At 44.5% G+C, this 14,711-nt stretch overlaps 1 protein-coding gene across 1 annotated transcript; it reads right to left on the minus strand.

The window, feature by feature from the left end:
* Positions 1 to 3,552: 3,552 nt before the first annotated feature.
* LOC144138691 (uncharacterized) lies at positions 3,553 to 12,971 on the minus strand. The gene is made up of 4 exons (XM_077671097.1): positions 12,935 to 12,971; positions 10,747 to 10,870; positions 7,849 to 7,930; positions 3,553 to 6,996 (listed from the first exon to the last, which is right to left on the minus strand). The coding sequence occupies exons 1-4, from the start codon at positions 12,951 to 12,953 to the stop codon at positions 6,535 to 6,537; spliced, it is 687 nt and encodes a 228-aa protein (XP_077527223.1). The 5' UTR covers positions 12,954 to 12,971; the 3' UTR covers positions 3,553 to 6,534.
* Positions 12,972 to 14,711: the final 1,740 nt, after the last annotated feature.

Consider the following 14,711-nt stretch of genomic DNA (forward strand, 5'->3'; position numbering starts at 1 on the left):
AGAAATACTTGACGGGTATAAAAATGCGACTGTTCAAAAAAGGGACTAAAATATGTGCGTACAGCACAAAATAACAGGCACACGCTCCCACCCAGGTTGTTTGAGTTTGATATGCTTTTTCTGAAATGTTCAAAAAAATTCTTTGGTTAGAAGGAAATTTTGATGGAACCCGATGTGTTTGGCATTTTTTTTTGGTACTCTACATTGGTAACGAAGCTTTTGAGGTGAGCAAATATCAAAGGTAGCGCTACAAATTGAATTGAATATTTTTGACGAAGTAGTCAAAACTGATTGTGAATCGAATAGAATATTTTCAAATATGAATACATAGTATTGTTTTAGTGTGCATAGAATTTTTCAAACATAGCTGCAAAAAAAGAGAACTGCAGCAATCAGTACTTTACACACCTCGGCGTTCATGTACTTATAACATTAAAAATACAAGGTTAAGGTAAAATGGCAAAGCAGTTGAACAAAAACCAATCACCTGTTCTTAGAGGATGGTTAAAAGGCGACGCTCCTTCCGATGCAACCTGGGTCAGTCAAAGTCCAAAATCCAAACTGCTTACGATATCGCAATGGCGCAATGGAATAGATGTCAGATTCAGAACACAAGGAACCCAGTTTGGACTCCAACCAGGGGAAGCGTTCTTTTTCTTCTTGAGGCACTTGATGCGCCTTCTCTAATCATCATCATTGTTTTGCGAAACCCACTGTGTAAAGTTGACTTTCCTGCAGTGCGTTTTGGTGATGAGACTGTCGGCATCAGTGAGACATACAAAGCATCGCTTTAATAATCAGCAACCAAACTCCAAGATTACTGGTTCAAACGTTAAACAATGCGTTCACCTGTCAGACGTCGTGCCAGGAAATCGTGCGAGTAAATTCTGCTGCTTGTGGTCTAGGCGGGCACACCTCCCTTTATGGAAACGCCTCGATTAACTTTCTAGGCAGTCTCTCACTTCACAATGTGACGTGATCTTTTGTGTCGCAAAGATTGGAAAGGTGGTGGGACAGGGAACTGGCAGCTTTAATTGTTTATTGGGCATCATTTGACATCAAGCTGGAAAGCCAAAACAGCTTTGAATAGTGTGATTTTTCAGCTAAAACAAAAAGTGATTGAGTCAGCGACCTGCCAAGCAACGCCAAACTCGTACGTCAAGCTGCACTGACTGCCTAACTATGGTGTAGCTCAAAGCGTAGTGTTAGGCCTAACGAATGGAGATGTCAGGCTGTTGTGTATGAATGTCGCGTGAATGTCAGTTCACCTTCGTAGTGCAACACAGTTCCTTGTGTCCGAAACATTAACATCGCAAAATAAATCTACCGCCAGCCACAATGTGCAGGCTTTTTTAAATTTTGAAATGCTATAGCTACTCTGTAAAATGATTTACACTACAGGGAATTTTCACTGCCTATAACAACCCTTATACTAGAAAAAAACAAAAAAAAAAACAGCTATTTAAAGGGCTCGTAGTATAACACCTTTACAAAAAACACAATACACCCTTTTACAGGGTGTTCTGTAATTTATAACACCCTTTTAAAGGATGTTTTCTCGTGGTTTTTTTTATTTTGTAAGGGTGTTACAGGTTGTGAAAATTTCACTTGAGGTGCAAATATTCAAACCTTTCTAATGTTGAACTGAATAACACATTTAATTTAGCTTCGAATGGAACAGCACTATTCGACAACGTTGAATATTTCTGACATTGGTGAAGGCTTTGGCGAGTTGGTGCATGAACAGCACAACACAGACAAAACACATGAAGAAAGTGAGAACCACGAGCGCTCATGATTACCCACTTTCCTCATGTGTTTCGTCTGTTGTTACCCTCTTTGGAATATTTCTGAGTTTCGATAACAAAAATGGACAAATTGTTCAATGAAATCGTACACAGAAATTGCGCCTTGTTAAATGCGAGAGATGCATCGCTAAAAGCAAATGCGAAGTATATTCTTCGCAAAGAGTTTGAGCTATTAAAGCACTGAGCGCTTGCGCGGTCGACGGCTGCGAACATTGCACCGGCTTTTCCACTAGCAGTGACAGACTTTCCCACAATGCATCGCTGATGTGCGGGTAAAGAACGCAACGGTGCATTTAGACAGCGCCTCTGGGCCTCCTGCTTCTCTTTTCGCATCTTGATAATGCCTCAGTGCTCAACCTAGCCCGGTTGGCATGCCCTGCTCGAGAAAGCCTAGCTGCGTGCTGATATAGTCACAGGTTTCCTTAAAAAAATGGCACTGGTGTACAATTGATCTTTCTTTTTGTTTTTTGCACCTGTAATGTTTCTTTTATTGATATACTATATAAGATACAGAAAAACTTAAAAACTGGTCTTGCTTTGTTTTTCTAGGCATTGAGATGAAGTTTTATTGATAAGAAGGTGTTGACACCATGACATTGGTAACGCAATCTTGATACCATGCATTTTTGCTGTTTTAGATTGTTCGCTCTACTAACTCTTCTTACAAGTTTACATTAAGCATATTAAGAATTTGTGTCAAGAACAAATATTAAAATTTTTTAAAAGAATTTATGCATTGTCCGTACAGGAAAAGCGACCTCCAAGCAGAGGGAAAACCGGGATGGTACTACCAAGTCAAGAAGGGATATCGATGCATGAGAGGGCTTATGACTCACGTTAATCTTTCATTACTTATGCCGTCCTAAATGCCAAGTTTTCTCCCTAAAACTTGCATGAACAGTCATAGAATTGGCAAAAAAGAAAGAAAAAACAAAGAGATTGAAGGAGCTTTTGTACGCCAAAGCCTGTATCCTTGGAAACGGTGTTGAAGTGGGGGGCTCCAGATTACCACCTGGGAAATCTTTACTATCATAGAACTGCCACTTATTGTGGTTATTTGTAGCTTGCCAGAGTATATACCCTCATTATATTAATACAGTAACGCTCGAGGTTGAGGTCACTGCGAGATGAAAGTTGTCCCAATAATGCAAAAAGGGACGGGATAATTTTTTTTGTACTCGTTTGACGCCATAAAAAAATTGAGCAAACTTTTTTAAACGAGCCTTTTATTTTTCTACAGGTCCGTTACTGAAACATGCTTTAAGAAATTTTAGCTTTCAGTTGTCTTCAAATGAAATCACTAATGTTTGCTTCAATTTTGAAATACCAGTTTTGATTCAGAACTATTCAACAAATCATTAAATCGTTATTCACTCCATATTTATTTCGAAAAGCGCACGTTCAGGAATAACAGTTTGTTGACTCCAGCATGCCACATGATTGAGCTGGGTGTTATACACTACCCATCCATTGAGCGACCTTCACAGCAATCTCTTTTCTCATTTCTATCATCACCTGCAAGCACCAGTTTGTGGATGTCCACATCAGGATCACAGATGGCAAAATTACTTCTAAAAAGCAATTAAATTACATTACTCATTACATTCCTAACATTTTCTAAAATGTAATTAAATTACATTAGAAATTGCAGGTGGCCAAAAGTAAGAACATTAAATTACTATTACTTCTCAAAAGTAATGAAATCACTTTGAAATTACTTTGTCGAAATTCATCACTCATACACTACCAACTCATATACACTTTATTGACACTTATATACGATTATATACGACACTTGTATACTTGTACGACACTTGTTTTTGCTTAACTCGACTGACTGTCGCCGCGGCATTCCCGGAACGCATGAAAAGGGAACAAAGAGGCACAAGAAAGCAGGCAGAGCTCTCATCGAAGCGTTGTTTCTTTCGCGTTCGCAGAGTTCCCATGCCCAGAGACTCCCTGGGCATCGGAACTCTACTTGGTCAACTTTTAATGCCGTAAAAGAAGTGGACAGGCTATACCATAGTCAAAAGTAATTGGGAAAGTAATGAGTAATTTCCATGTAATTACTGGCGTGACATAATTTATTACATGACTAAATTGCCAACACTCAAAAGTAATTTATTACATTACTCATTACAGCAAAAAGTAATTTAACTACTGTAATTTCATTACTACCAAGTATGATCAGGATGAGGGCTTCTTGCATATACTTTCAGCGACTCGCACGTTACGTCGCTTGCGTTCATTCTTGAATGTCTGTGTCATTCTACACCAAGTTGCTATTTTTATATTCTAGTCAGACTTAATTCAGAATTGTTTTAGTGGATTCCAAAAATATCTGCTCTTCAATACATTCCTACAAAAGTGCACAACGAATGTTCTACAGTCAGATTTGCTACGAAAAATTCAGCATTTCTCCAGAAAGTATGCAACACAGTCCAGCAGCAAGCTACAAATGTTTCGACAGATGCTACTGCCCAAATTTTGTGACCAACATGCTTTCTGGAGGTGTGGCTGAAGTAAGGAACAAATCTCCGAGAAGACCAACGAGCTTTCGCCAAGGCTTTGTACGCACTGCGAGGTCTGCAATTGCGCATTTTTTTATTTATTTTTTTATTTATTTATTTAGATAAGTGCCCACAAACAGCATGACGCCTTCAGCGTGGTGCACAGAAGAAACAAGGGAAAGGATAGAAAAGGGAGATGTGTACAATGGGGAAAAAAGAGCATGAGAAATGAAAATAACCTCAATGGAACAAGCATTACATGGCTGACTCACCTGATTTTACAACACATAAGTACACACTCAGGCTTTAGATGAATTTTTAACAGCTTGCACAAAAGTGCTGTAACGATCAAAGATACTCAGATCAGGCACTTCAAGTGAGTTGTAAAGGAGTTGCATTCTCTGGACAGGACTTTTATGATTGACGTCAGGATAAAATAGCGGCGAGGAACGGCATCGTGTGGGGACATGAAAATTGATGGAAGTTAGCAAATCGGCAGAGTCAACAGCTCCATGAATGAGCTTGTGAAGAAAGCACATTTGCAAGGTATGTACAGTTTCCCCTATTCATTCACTTCATTCACAAATGCTGAGAAAAAAAAGAGTTGCGGAAAATTCCTTGGCAGACTGAAATGATTACCAAAGAAATTAAAGCCGTTCCACTCAATGTGAAAGCTGTCGAAAGTGCAGAGCAATGATTCGCCATAATGGGCTGCAGCGCTGTTATCCGCACACTGCTACCACTCAATGCAATTCAAATTTCCCGCCTTCGCAGTGCTAGCGCGCCCCTTGCCTGAAACTGCGCCAGTGGGAGTTCGGTTCTTTTTGTGCTTGCTTTTCCTCCCACACGTGCCGGCATTGCACTGCCACTTTTTTTCGCTTATTATCGTAAAAACCAACCCAAACAGCGTTCCTAACTAAATGAATGCGAGCGCTGCTGGTTAGTTACGTATATTTTGCCTCAAATGTGCCTGCGCTAAACAACGGGGAGATGCATGACAAGCGCCAGTGATTCACGAGCTTCGAATGCTTATGACTATTTAAACCGCTTGGCTTTCGAAGCCTCTGTGGGATATTGCGATGACAGCCGCTACGACGGAATGCTGTGGGGCTCTGATTGATTGATTGTGGGGTTTAACGCGCCGACGCAACGCAGGCGATGAGGCGCGCCGTAGTGGAGGGCTCCGGATTAATTTTGACCACCTGGGGATCTTTATCGTGCGCCGAAATCTCGTACACACGGGCGTTTTTGCTTTTCGCCTCCATCAGAAAAGCGGCCGCCGCGGCCGGGAATCGAACCCGCGACCTCGTGCTCAGCAGCGCAACGCCTTAGCCACCGAGCCACCGCGGCGGGTACTGCTGTGGGGCTCTACTTTGGTCCAGCGAGCGAGCTACGACGACAAGGCGGGCCCCTAAAGTGCTTTCGCATTTGATTAGGTTACCGATTTACTGTTTCAGCCGGCCTCCCCCTGTGGTGTTCTGCGACCAGTTGCGACGTGATTGGTCAGGCTGAAGGTCAAAGGTCAAACATGCTTAACTTGAAGACATGTTTACCATTGATTAAGGCGACATAGATGCTGTTTCACCCACCGTCCGCTTGAGTGTCACGTGACCAGCTGCAATGTGACTGGTCAGGCTCAAGGTCAAAGGTCAAATCAGCTTTGGACAAAGCTTGCATAACAGTTGTCTCGGACCATCGTAGAAATGTATCATAATAAAAGAAGGCATCTGCATAATTGAGTTTCCCAGTGTGACTTTTGCACTACTGCAGTGCTCAAAGCAATAACGTAGCAGCAATTGATTGATTGATTGTAGGGTTTAACGCGCCGACGCAACGCAGGCGATGAGGCGCGCCATAGTGGAGGGCTTTGAATTAATTTTGACCACCTGGGGATCTTTCACGTGCACCGAAATCTCGTACACACAGGCATTTTTGCTTTTCGACTCCATCAGAAAAGCGGCCGCCGCGGCCGGGAATCGAACCCGCGACCTTGTGCTCAGCAACGTAGCAGCAATACCCCACCAAGTAGGGAAGCACTTCTGTCGTCAAACACGCCTGCACTAAAGCACAGACTGAAAACATATCACAGCAACATTCCACAAAATCAGGAGTGCAGTCAGGCCTTAATCATTTCTGCCCTCAAACACAGCCTTCAAACAAGCCCGTAAACACCCTCAAACGCATCACAGCAACACCACACAAAACTGGGAGCAGACTCAGTCCTCGAACACTTCCTGCTTCACACGAACCTCAACTGACAGTGTTTGAGGCACAATCAGAAGCTCGCGTGCTTCATTAGTCCGCTGAAGGCGCTCGCACTGTTCCGACCACTCAACCCCTTGTCCACACACCCGCTCCCTCAACTGCGCAAGTTCACCCTGGGCACTGTCCAGTTGTCCCCGAAGGTTCGCGATGGTCGCCTCCTGTTCCCGTATCTTCTCTGCCAGAAGCTCGGCTGTGGTTTTGGCTTTGGGGGATGGATTGGCTTGGCTCGACTGCTTCCTCGTGTAGTCTCGGTGGCTGTAGCTGTGGTCGGGTGCGGCGTACGTGTCCGCAGTGGTTACTGACTCTGAATTGCTCGATACCACAGATGGTACGGCCGGCTTTGCTGCTTCGTGTAATCTTGTGGGGTATGAGTTGAGGCAGTCCTGTTGTTGTTGTTGGCCTGCAGTAGTCCTCTGAAAAGAGTGTATTAGGGAAAACATTATCCAGTGTGTTTGCAACCAGATTGATGTAAAGAGTAAATTTCAAAACTCCTAAATAGGAATACGCTCTGCTGACCACAAAGCCTTTTATGTCAGCTTCACCACTAGACACGTATGCATTACTGGAAAGACATTCTTCTCGGCACCATACCAAGTTTAATACTGAAGTGAATAGGCCTACGAACCTCTTAATAAATACCTCCATAAGATCGCACATACACCTGCAAAGCACCATATTTACAGAGCCACTTCAAAGCGGACATTACTAATTTGCGCAAGTGCATTGCTGGGAAGTCACTTTCTTAGGTGCGATATAAGGAGTCTGGTTTGAAAATATAATGGAACTAGTTTCACAGCTCATTAAACTCTGGTGGTACCAGTGCCAAGGAAACACCTCGAATGCCCATTTCAAACACCAAATTTTAATGAGCTCGGAAATTAGTTCCAAGCAGTGCATCAAAAAACCGGTTCTGTTATTGCGTTCACCAGGGTTCATAGTATTGGAAAATATAAAGATTTCAGTTCTGTGACTAACACTGTTCTGTCTATTGTTCCTCCAAAAATGAATAATTATCTGTAATTATCTTGGGAACTAATGGACCAACTGAAAAAAATAATGGCATATTTGAAATCAGTGGGGGAAAAGCAGCAAGACTGACAAGTTTCACAGAGTATGTGTAAATATGTAAAAATATGTAATATGTAAAAAAAGTTGTTTTAAGAGCAGTGTCCCCCTTAAAAGCTTCAAGGTTTCAAGAGAACATACAGCTTTTCTATGCATAATGGTATCTGAGCAGGTGCCACCCTCTCCATTTTAATACATACCGGCGTTAGGGAGCGATCCATCGGCCCGTCTCCCAAAGTCCCGGGTGGGCAAGACATGTCTCCAGCTTGTGTGGTGCTGCTGCTGTAGAAGTGTTGGCAACAAGAGAAGACAACAAACAAAGTTACAAATGAGAACCCAAGACGGTCAATCAATTCACCCTGTGTAAGAGGCACCCTGTTACATGGTACATTCAACCACTGTACAGGGGTGCAAGTTCCCCCTTTGATGATACTACGATGATTGACAAGGAAAGCACTCTTTCAGTGGGGAAAAAAAAAAAAAAGCCACACCGCATCACAAATTCGAAGCGCAATAACTGTTTGTATGAATTTGTTCCTTTGTGTTCTATTTTTATCGCTGTGTATACCGCCTCCCAGTTATATTTTTGTTTGCATTATGAAACGGGAGGTCCCCCTGTCGGATTTTTTCCATGGGACCTCCTTCTGTAAAACCCTGTTTTTGTAAAAACTGTACTGAACTACTCAATAAAACAATGCCAATGTCAATGTCAACCATAACATTACCAGTTTAGGCGTCAAGTCAATGGGCACCTCATTCTGCAGTTCCACAAGGTTGAGCAACGGGCGCGATTATGTGAAGTTGGACACGTTAATACTAAACCATGTAGGTTTGATTGACTGACTGACTGATTGACTGATTGATTGATTGTGGTGTTTAACGTGCCGACGCAACGCAGGCGATGAGGCGCGCCGTAGTGGAGGGCTCCGGATTAACTTTGACCACCTGGGGATCTTTAGCGTGCGCCAAAATGTCATACACACAGACATTTTTGCTTTCCGCTTCCATCAGAAAAGCGGCCGCCACAGCCGGGAATCGAACCCGCGACCCCGCGGGAATCGAACCCTAGCCACCGAGCCACCATGGCGGGTTTTTAGGCTCCATGGAGGCATGAGGAATGGGCACACAGCGGCAATACTGTGCAGCACTGCGCAAACTGTCTCACATGCTTCTGTCCTCAAACAACCCTCGCAATCCGTTCTTTGTCCTTAGCCTGTGCTTTCTGCTTCGTTTCACTTACCTTATGCACAACTTTCACTAGCTCATCTTCCTTACTGGACATGTATGCTTTCCTAACCTTCTTTTTTCTTTTTTTTTTTCTGGTGCGATTTGCCATACTCCCAAGTTCACGGCTACAGTCTATGCTTAACTCTCTGGTTCCATAACCCTGACACACGAAATGTGCAGTCTCACCCCTCTAGCAAAGCAACTACAGTTGACGACCGATCTTTCGGACATACTTGATTATGCGGACTCCTTCCCGGCACCAGGACATTAAGCCTTTGGGGGTCGAATTTTTTCGTCAAATGCGACCCCCCAGGGTCTATTTTTGTTATTGCTGATTTAAATTGTTCGGATGAATCTATTTCAAGAAAAAATTATCGTAATTTTTTTAAGGTGACCATAAAGTGACAAAAAAAAATCGTTTGAGTTGTTACGTACATGTGGTTTATTCATGAGTAACACAAGCAAAATTCTAAGCAAAAACGAGAGAGTAACAACCCGGCACCTTTTGAGTGAATCAAAATCAGATAGACATCAGTTTCGCGGATGCAAAAAGCGCGAAGCGCCTGGAGGACGATACCGAAACCAGCCGGATGCGCCCGCGCACCCGCGCGGCCCGATACGCGAGCCATAGACAGCGCACCGCTCCTGAAAAATACAAAAAATAAGGAGAAAAAATCCCCATCACTTTCGCAGGCACCCTTGGTCTGTGGCAGGCGCAAGAAGCGAGAGGCGCCCGGTGGGCATAAGGGGCCTTAAGTGGGCGATACCCAGCGCACCCCCTCGCTACCGGCTGCGCAAGCGATAGCCGTCGCGCCACTGAAGTAAACCATAAAAAAATAAAAGGAAGAGCGATCGGCGCAAGAAAATATTTTGACGTATTTCCGCAGTGTGGCGGCACATGCCAAGCAAGAGAAGTTGGCGAAGAAGGCGCGCTTTTTAAACATACAAGCGATGACGTACATGTACGTTATTGACCATTTTGAAGGTGTTTGCAGAGGACGTACATGTACGTTCGTGACCCTGAAAGTGTTAAACCTTTGGGGGGCACATTTGATTTTTTGGACATTTTCACGGTGCCTTGAGCGTCCGAATAATCGGTCGTCGATTGTACAAGGCATTTCTGTAAAGGGAAACCAGAACCTCTAAGCTGTATGAGTAGGCTGGGTGGTACAACTAGTTAGAACGTATAATCCTCAAGAGGCAACAAATGCTGTCAACACTCATAGCTTTCATCACTGGTGACTTAGCAGGTCCGTTGTTCACAAAAGTTCACAATTCACAAAAGCAAAAACCAAGTGATACGGGAGATTGTTGAAACCTACGAGATTATAATATCACTTGTTTGTCAAGTTCTTTGTTCATATCTTGCATGATTTTTACCAGTGATATATTTTTTCTATCTCACCCCTCATGTAATGCCTCGTGCTCAGGCCTTTGAGGTATTAAATAAATAAATAAATAAATAAATAAATAAATAAATAAACAAATGAATGAATAAATAAATAAATAAACAAATAAATGAATAAACAAACAAATGAATGAACAAACAAACAAATAAATAAACAAACAAAAAATAAAAATAAATAAATAAATGCGCCAGCTACCCTTCTGTGCTGCTAACAAAGAAATTGCTTATCTGTTTACCATACATGAGCAGCAGTGGTCTGTCAAATTGTACACGTTTCTAGCCACTCCTGTCTTTCCCTCGTTTGTTGCAACAAAATTCTGCATATAGGAATTCGTTCGTGCAACAAATGCCAGTTGCTAGTCCAAGCTGTGTCCTGCTTAGGTCTCGTTCGCATCGTTATCGCGCTGCTTCAAGGATGATTTACCAGCATGTCCAAGGTTATAAAGTCGGTTGGGGCACATACCCAAACCTTGCACCGCCAAGCGCTGAACTGTCTGGCACACAGGTGGTTGGCGATGGCGTGAGAGTTGTGCTTGCCAGCAGTTCTGCTCCCTGTGTGGTTTCCTTCAGGGCAAGGAACTCGTTTCCTGCAAGGCAGTAAGACAGCACAAGGCCTCTTAACTCAAGGGGACAAAATGGCTTGGCACGGAGCCGTCACATCAATGCCAATGTGCACCTCTGAGGCACTTGTGTAAACACCTCTCTTCTGTTTCCTACAGCATTCAACTTGCAGGATGGCAGCCAGATAAAGGACGTGTCAGTTTATTGCGTGAGCAATAGATGGGGCATGTAGGAAAAATTTTTGCAGCGCTCTTTCCACCTCTGCGTCGCCCTGTCAACAGAGCGAGCGATAGAAGGGACAGTACGACATACTGGAAAGAGTGCGAGGAGACAGCTGCCCTCACGACACCGCCAATGTTGCCATGGAGACAACAAGTCAAAGCGTGGCTTGCCAGCTGCCTCTGCCCTGACGGGCCTCGCGATTCCCGCTGCTGCTTGTACATGTTGTAGAATCAGTGCAGGGAAACAAAAGCAGGACTGGGAATGATGGCGACGGAATGCCGATGCTGGTTGGAAACAAAAGCAGCGGCAGGCAGTCAATTCCACTGCTAAGGAGAGCAAATGCAGAAACTGCTACAGTTAAAGCGCTAAGCCCAGCTGGCACAACGTACCAAGGGTGTGCGAGAAACTCCATGTTGCGAATTTCTGAAGCAGGAACAAGGTGTGTGCATTGGACTGATCCTCAAGTTCACAAGGGCATGGGACCAGATGATCACACATTTTCAAACACCCACCAGTGGACCCTCAATTATTTTTTCATTTCTCTCATCTCCACGGGCCGCACGGTACTGCATAGACTGGGCTCCCCACTCCTCCACCTTCTGTCACCCCCCTCGCTTCACACTCATATCTTCGTGTTTCCCATCCCCAAGCACATGCACCCCTCCTTCAATCAAGGCAGAAGATAGGCCCTCATCACCTGAGTTTGAGCAGAATACCACAACAGAGAGGACATTCGATACGTGGACGTCATTCCGTGCACAATCAAGTCCCGCTCACGCACTGGTTGCTGTCGATTCTAAATCAGCTACCATTACGCCGTCACCCTCCTCCACGCATGCACCACAATTGCTGAAGAGACAGCCATCGCTCTGGCTGCAACGACGGCTTCCACCAACTACGTTGTAATTGTCACGGACTCACAGCAGGCTTGCTGCAACCACTGTACAGGCCGCATCTTGCCCGCACGGCTCAAGGGTCTACCCTCAATTAACAGCCCCCCCCCCCCCCCCCCCCCCCCACATCCAGATTGTGTGGACCCCAGGCCATTCTTCCCTCGAGGAAAATGAGGCAACACACGCTACTGCTCGTACACTTCTACTCTGGGCATTTTCGTTGACGAAAGAGGACCTTTCCGCGCCCTCCACCTATCCCCTGGTCCTTTCCCAATACACTGAAATTCTATATCATTATCGCCAAATCCGGCTTCAATACCTTCTTCCTCACCCATCTCAGCACACAGGCAGCTCGCATTTGGCGTCGACTGCAGAAAAACACATCGTACAGCCCCTCGATACTTCACTACGCCTCCCCCTCCACTTGCCCCTACAGCTGCCCCTCTTGCTCCGTCCCGAACACCCCCTACCACCTAGTTTCCGGGAAATGCTCGCACACACCAAACCCCCTCCCTTCCCCATCCCCTGAGCAGTGGGAGAGCGAGCTGGCCAGCTCACGGTGCGAGGACCAAGAACGCCTCTTCACTCACTGCGCTGGCTCGTGGCTTGCTGGACAAAGAAGGCCACCCACGTTTATGCTATATAAATTAATGTTTTCCCTCCTCCTCCAACCATCAGGTCACCACTTGGGTGATGAACTCACCAACGACGTGCATTTTCTCCATCATGGCCGATGGGAAAGCACAGTTCAAAATGAAAAAAAAAAAAAATCTATGATTGCAGATGGATCAACATTCTATCTACCAGGCTCCTTTTAAAAGAGCCAGTAAAATTCACACAAGATGCCCCTGCAGTTTCCACCTCCAAAATGAAAAGAACCACGGCAGAGGGCTGCCACTTTGACAGCGGCGAAGGTCAGCGTTCAGTCCGCCTGCACTGGTTACAGCCCCAGGGCAGAAATAGAGCTGCACTCACTGCGCACGTAGCACAACATGGGGGCCTTGACGTCGGTTTGCACCATAGAGTTTCATACTAATATATACTAGAGGGAAATCTGGCGCTGCATTCGCGTGCCGCCTAGGGCGGCGCCATTGCAGCTAGCGACGTTCCTCGCTTCCTTGGCTTGGTTAGCCACATGGCTTCTTTTTCGTCTTGAAGCCAAAAGGGTAGCATTGTTCTTTTGTTCATCATCCATGAAACTTCTAAATAATTCCTGACAATTAAATCTTTCTGGAGCTTTAATTTTATAATAACGAAACAAATTTTATTAATCTTCTGCAGTAATATTGTTGCATTTTTGCAGTCAAAGCCAACTTTTCAGCCTGTTCGTGAGCCATGCCAAGGACAAGTGGAACGTGCCTGCTCGGTACATGACGGCACGCTCGCTGAAGCGCGGCTCCCCTAGACAGTGGCGCCAGATTTCCCTCTAGTGTATATTAGTATGAAACTCTATGGTTTGCACAGCTTTGTCGGCCATGCTTCGCACAGGCTGGGTTGCACCTGCATACATCGTCAAAGTAAGCGTTACAGGGTCTGCCAGCAAATTCATGACTTTTGGAACGTGGCCCAGAGAGAAGCACCACAAATGCCTTCTTCAAGACATCTGTGGTGCTGCTACTCACTTGACCTTATCCCAGAGATGGTCCAGTGGTCTTTAACGAATCTTTCACTGGACTGCCAGTCTGCGATGCCCTTCTCTAATAAACCACCAAAAAAAAAAAATTCTTTTGGGGATATTTCAGTGAAATTGCACAAAATCTTAGAAAAGGCTGGATGAGCTGAAATGTTATTCTGTAGTGAAATAGAACACAACCATTAGCTGCAACAACTTCAGTAGCATTTGCAATGATCAGTAAATTTTTTTTTTACAAGTTAGCCTTATTTTTTTTTTATGTTGCGGACATAGCACACATCCAGAAATTTGCATCTTCCAAAAGGTTGCGTGATTATTGTAATGTCATTCACATCAAAAAGCAGAAGCCTACTGTGTTGTGCTTGTTTTGCTTCTTTGCACGACTCGGGTGCTCAGCAGAAAAGCCAGCATTAAAGTGTGCACAAGCTACAAGCACATGCCTGTTTTGTGATGACAATATTTATGCGAAGCCACAAAAAAGCAAAGAAGAAAAAAAAAGTGCTGGGGTGCATGGAACATTGACGGTTTCAATGACCTCACAAACACCTCCGTCACATGCACACCGAAAGGCCTGTACACTCGGATTTAAAGGAGCCATGCAGATAAAACGCAAGTTTGGTTTTATTCGAAAGATATCGTGTTTTATAGTGCCCCCAGCACTCGTCCGGCAGCAAATTATGCCGCATTCACTGAAAAATTAATCAATTTAGATCAAAAAAATTTTGATTATCCCGCCAAATCGTGTCTTTTTGCGACGTCGGCAATGAAGTCATAAGTGCACGCATTCAAATGAACTTCCACTGCATCGATCGGGTCTGCAGCGCTGGTTGCAGTCAGTCTTCTCAGACGGTGCTACCATTCTCATCCACGGACCGTTGTCCACTGTTGCTTTGTTTTTGTCCGTATTTGCATCTGCCTTTCTTTTGTTACTGTAGAAAGTAATCGTTTCGTGAAACATGGAATATCCTCGACAAACAGGGTCACATAAGACAGCGTCGCTTTTGCCAATTGGCCAGCGTCGTGTAAGACAACTCCAAAGTGGCGGGCTGCTGTGCAGCTAAAACAAGCATAGTGCGCCCAGTACCAACAGCAGTGCGCATCGGTACTTCTCTGTTTACG

This window comes from Haemaphysalis longicornis, unplaced genomic scaffold, assembly GCF_048455015.1.
Source record: "Haemaphysalis longicornis isolate Haplotype H1 unplaced genomic scaffold, Haemaphysalis longicornis Haplotype H1 scaffold_5, whole genome shotgun sequence".
Taxonomy (NCBI): Eukaryota; Metazoa; Arthropoda; class Arachnida; order Ixodida; family Ixodidae; genus Haemaphysalis; species Haemaphysalis longicornis.

Bases quoted from the DNA above. Each gene is read 5' to 3' on its own strand.
- LOC144138691 (XM_077671097.1), bottom strand. The intron at 7,931-10,746 runs GTATGTGCCCCA...ACACTTCTACAG, and splicing joins CTTGGCGGTGCAAGGTTTGG to CAGCAGCACCACACAAGCTG. The intron at 6,997-7,848 runs GTATGTATTAAA...CACTCTTTTCAG, and splicing joins TGGATCGCTCCCTAACGCCG to AGGACTACTGCAGGCCAACA.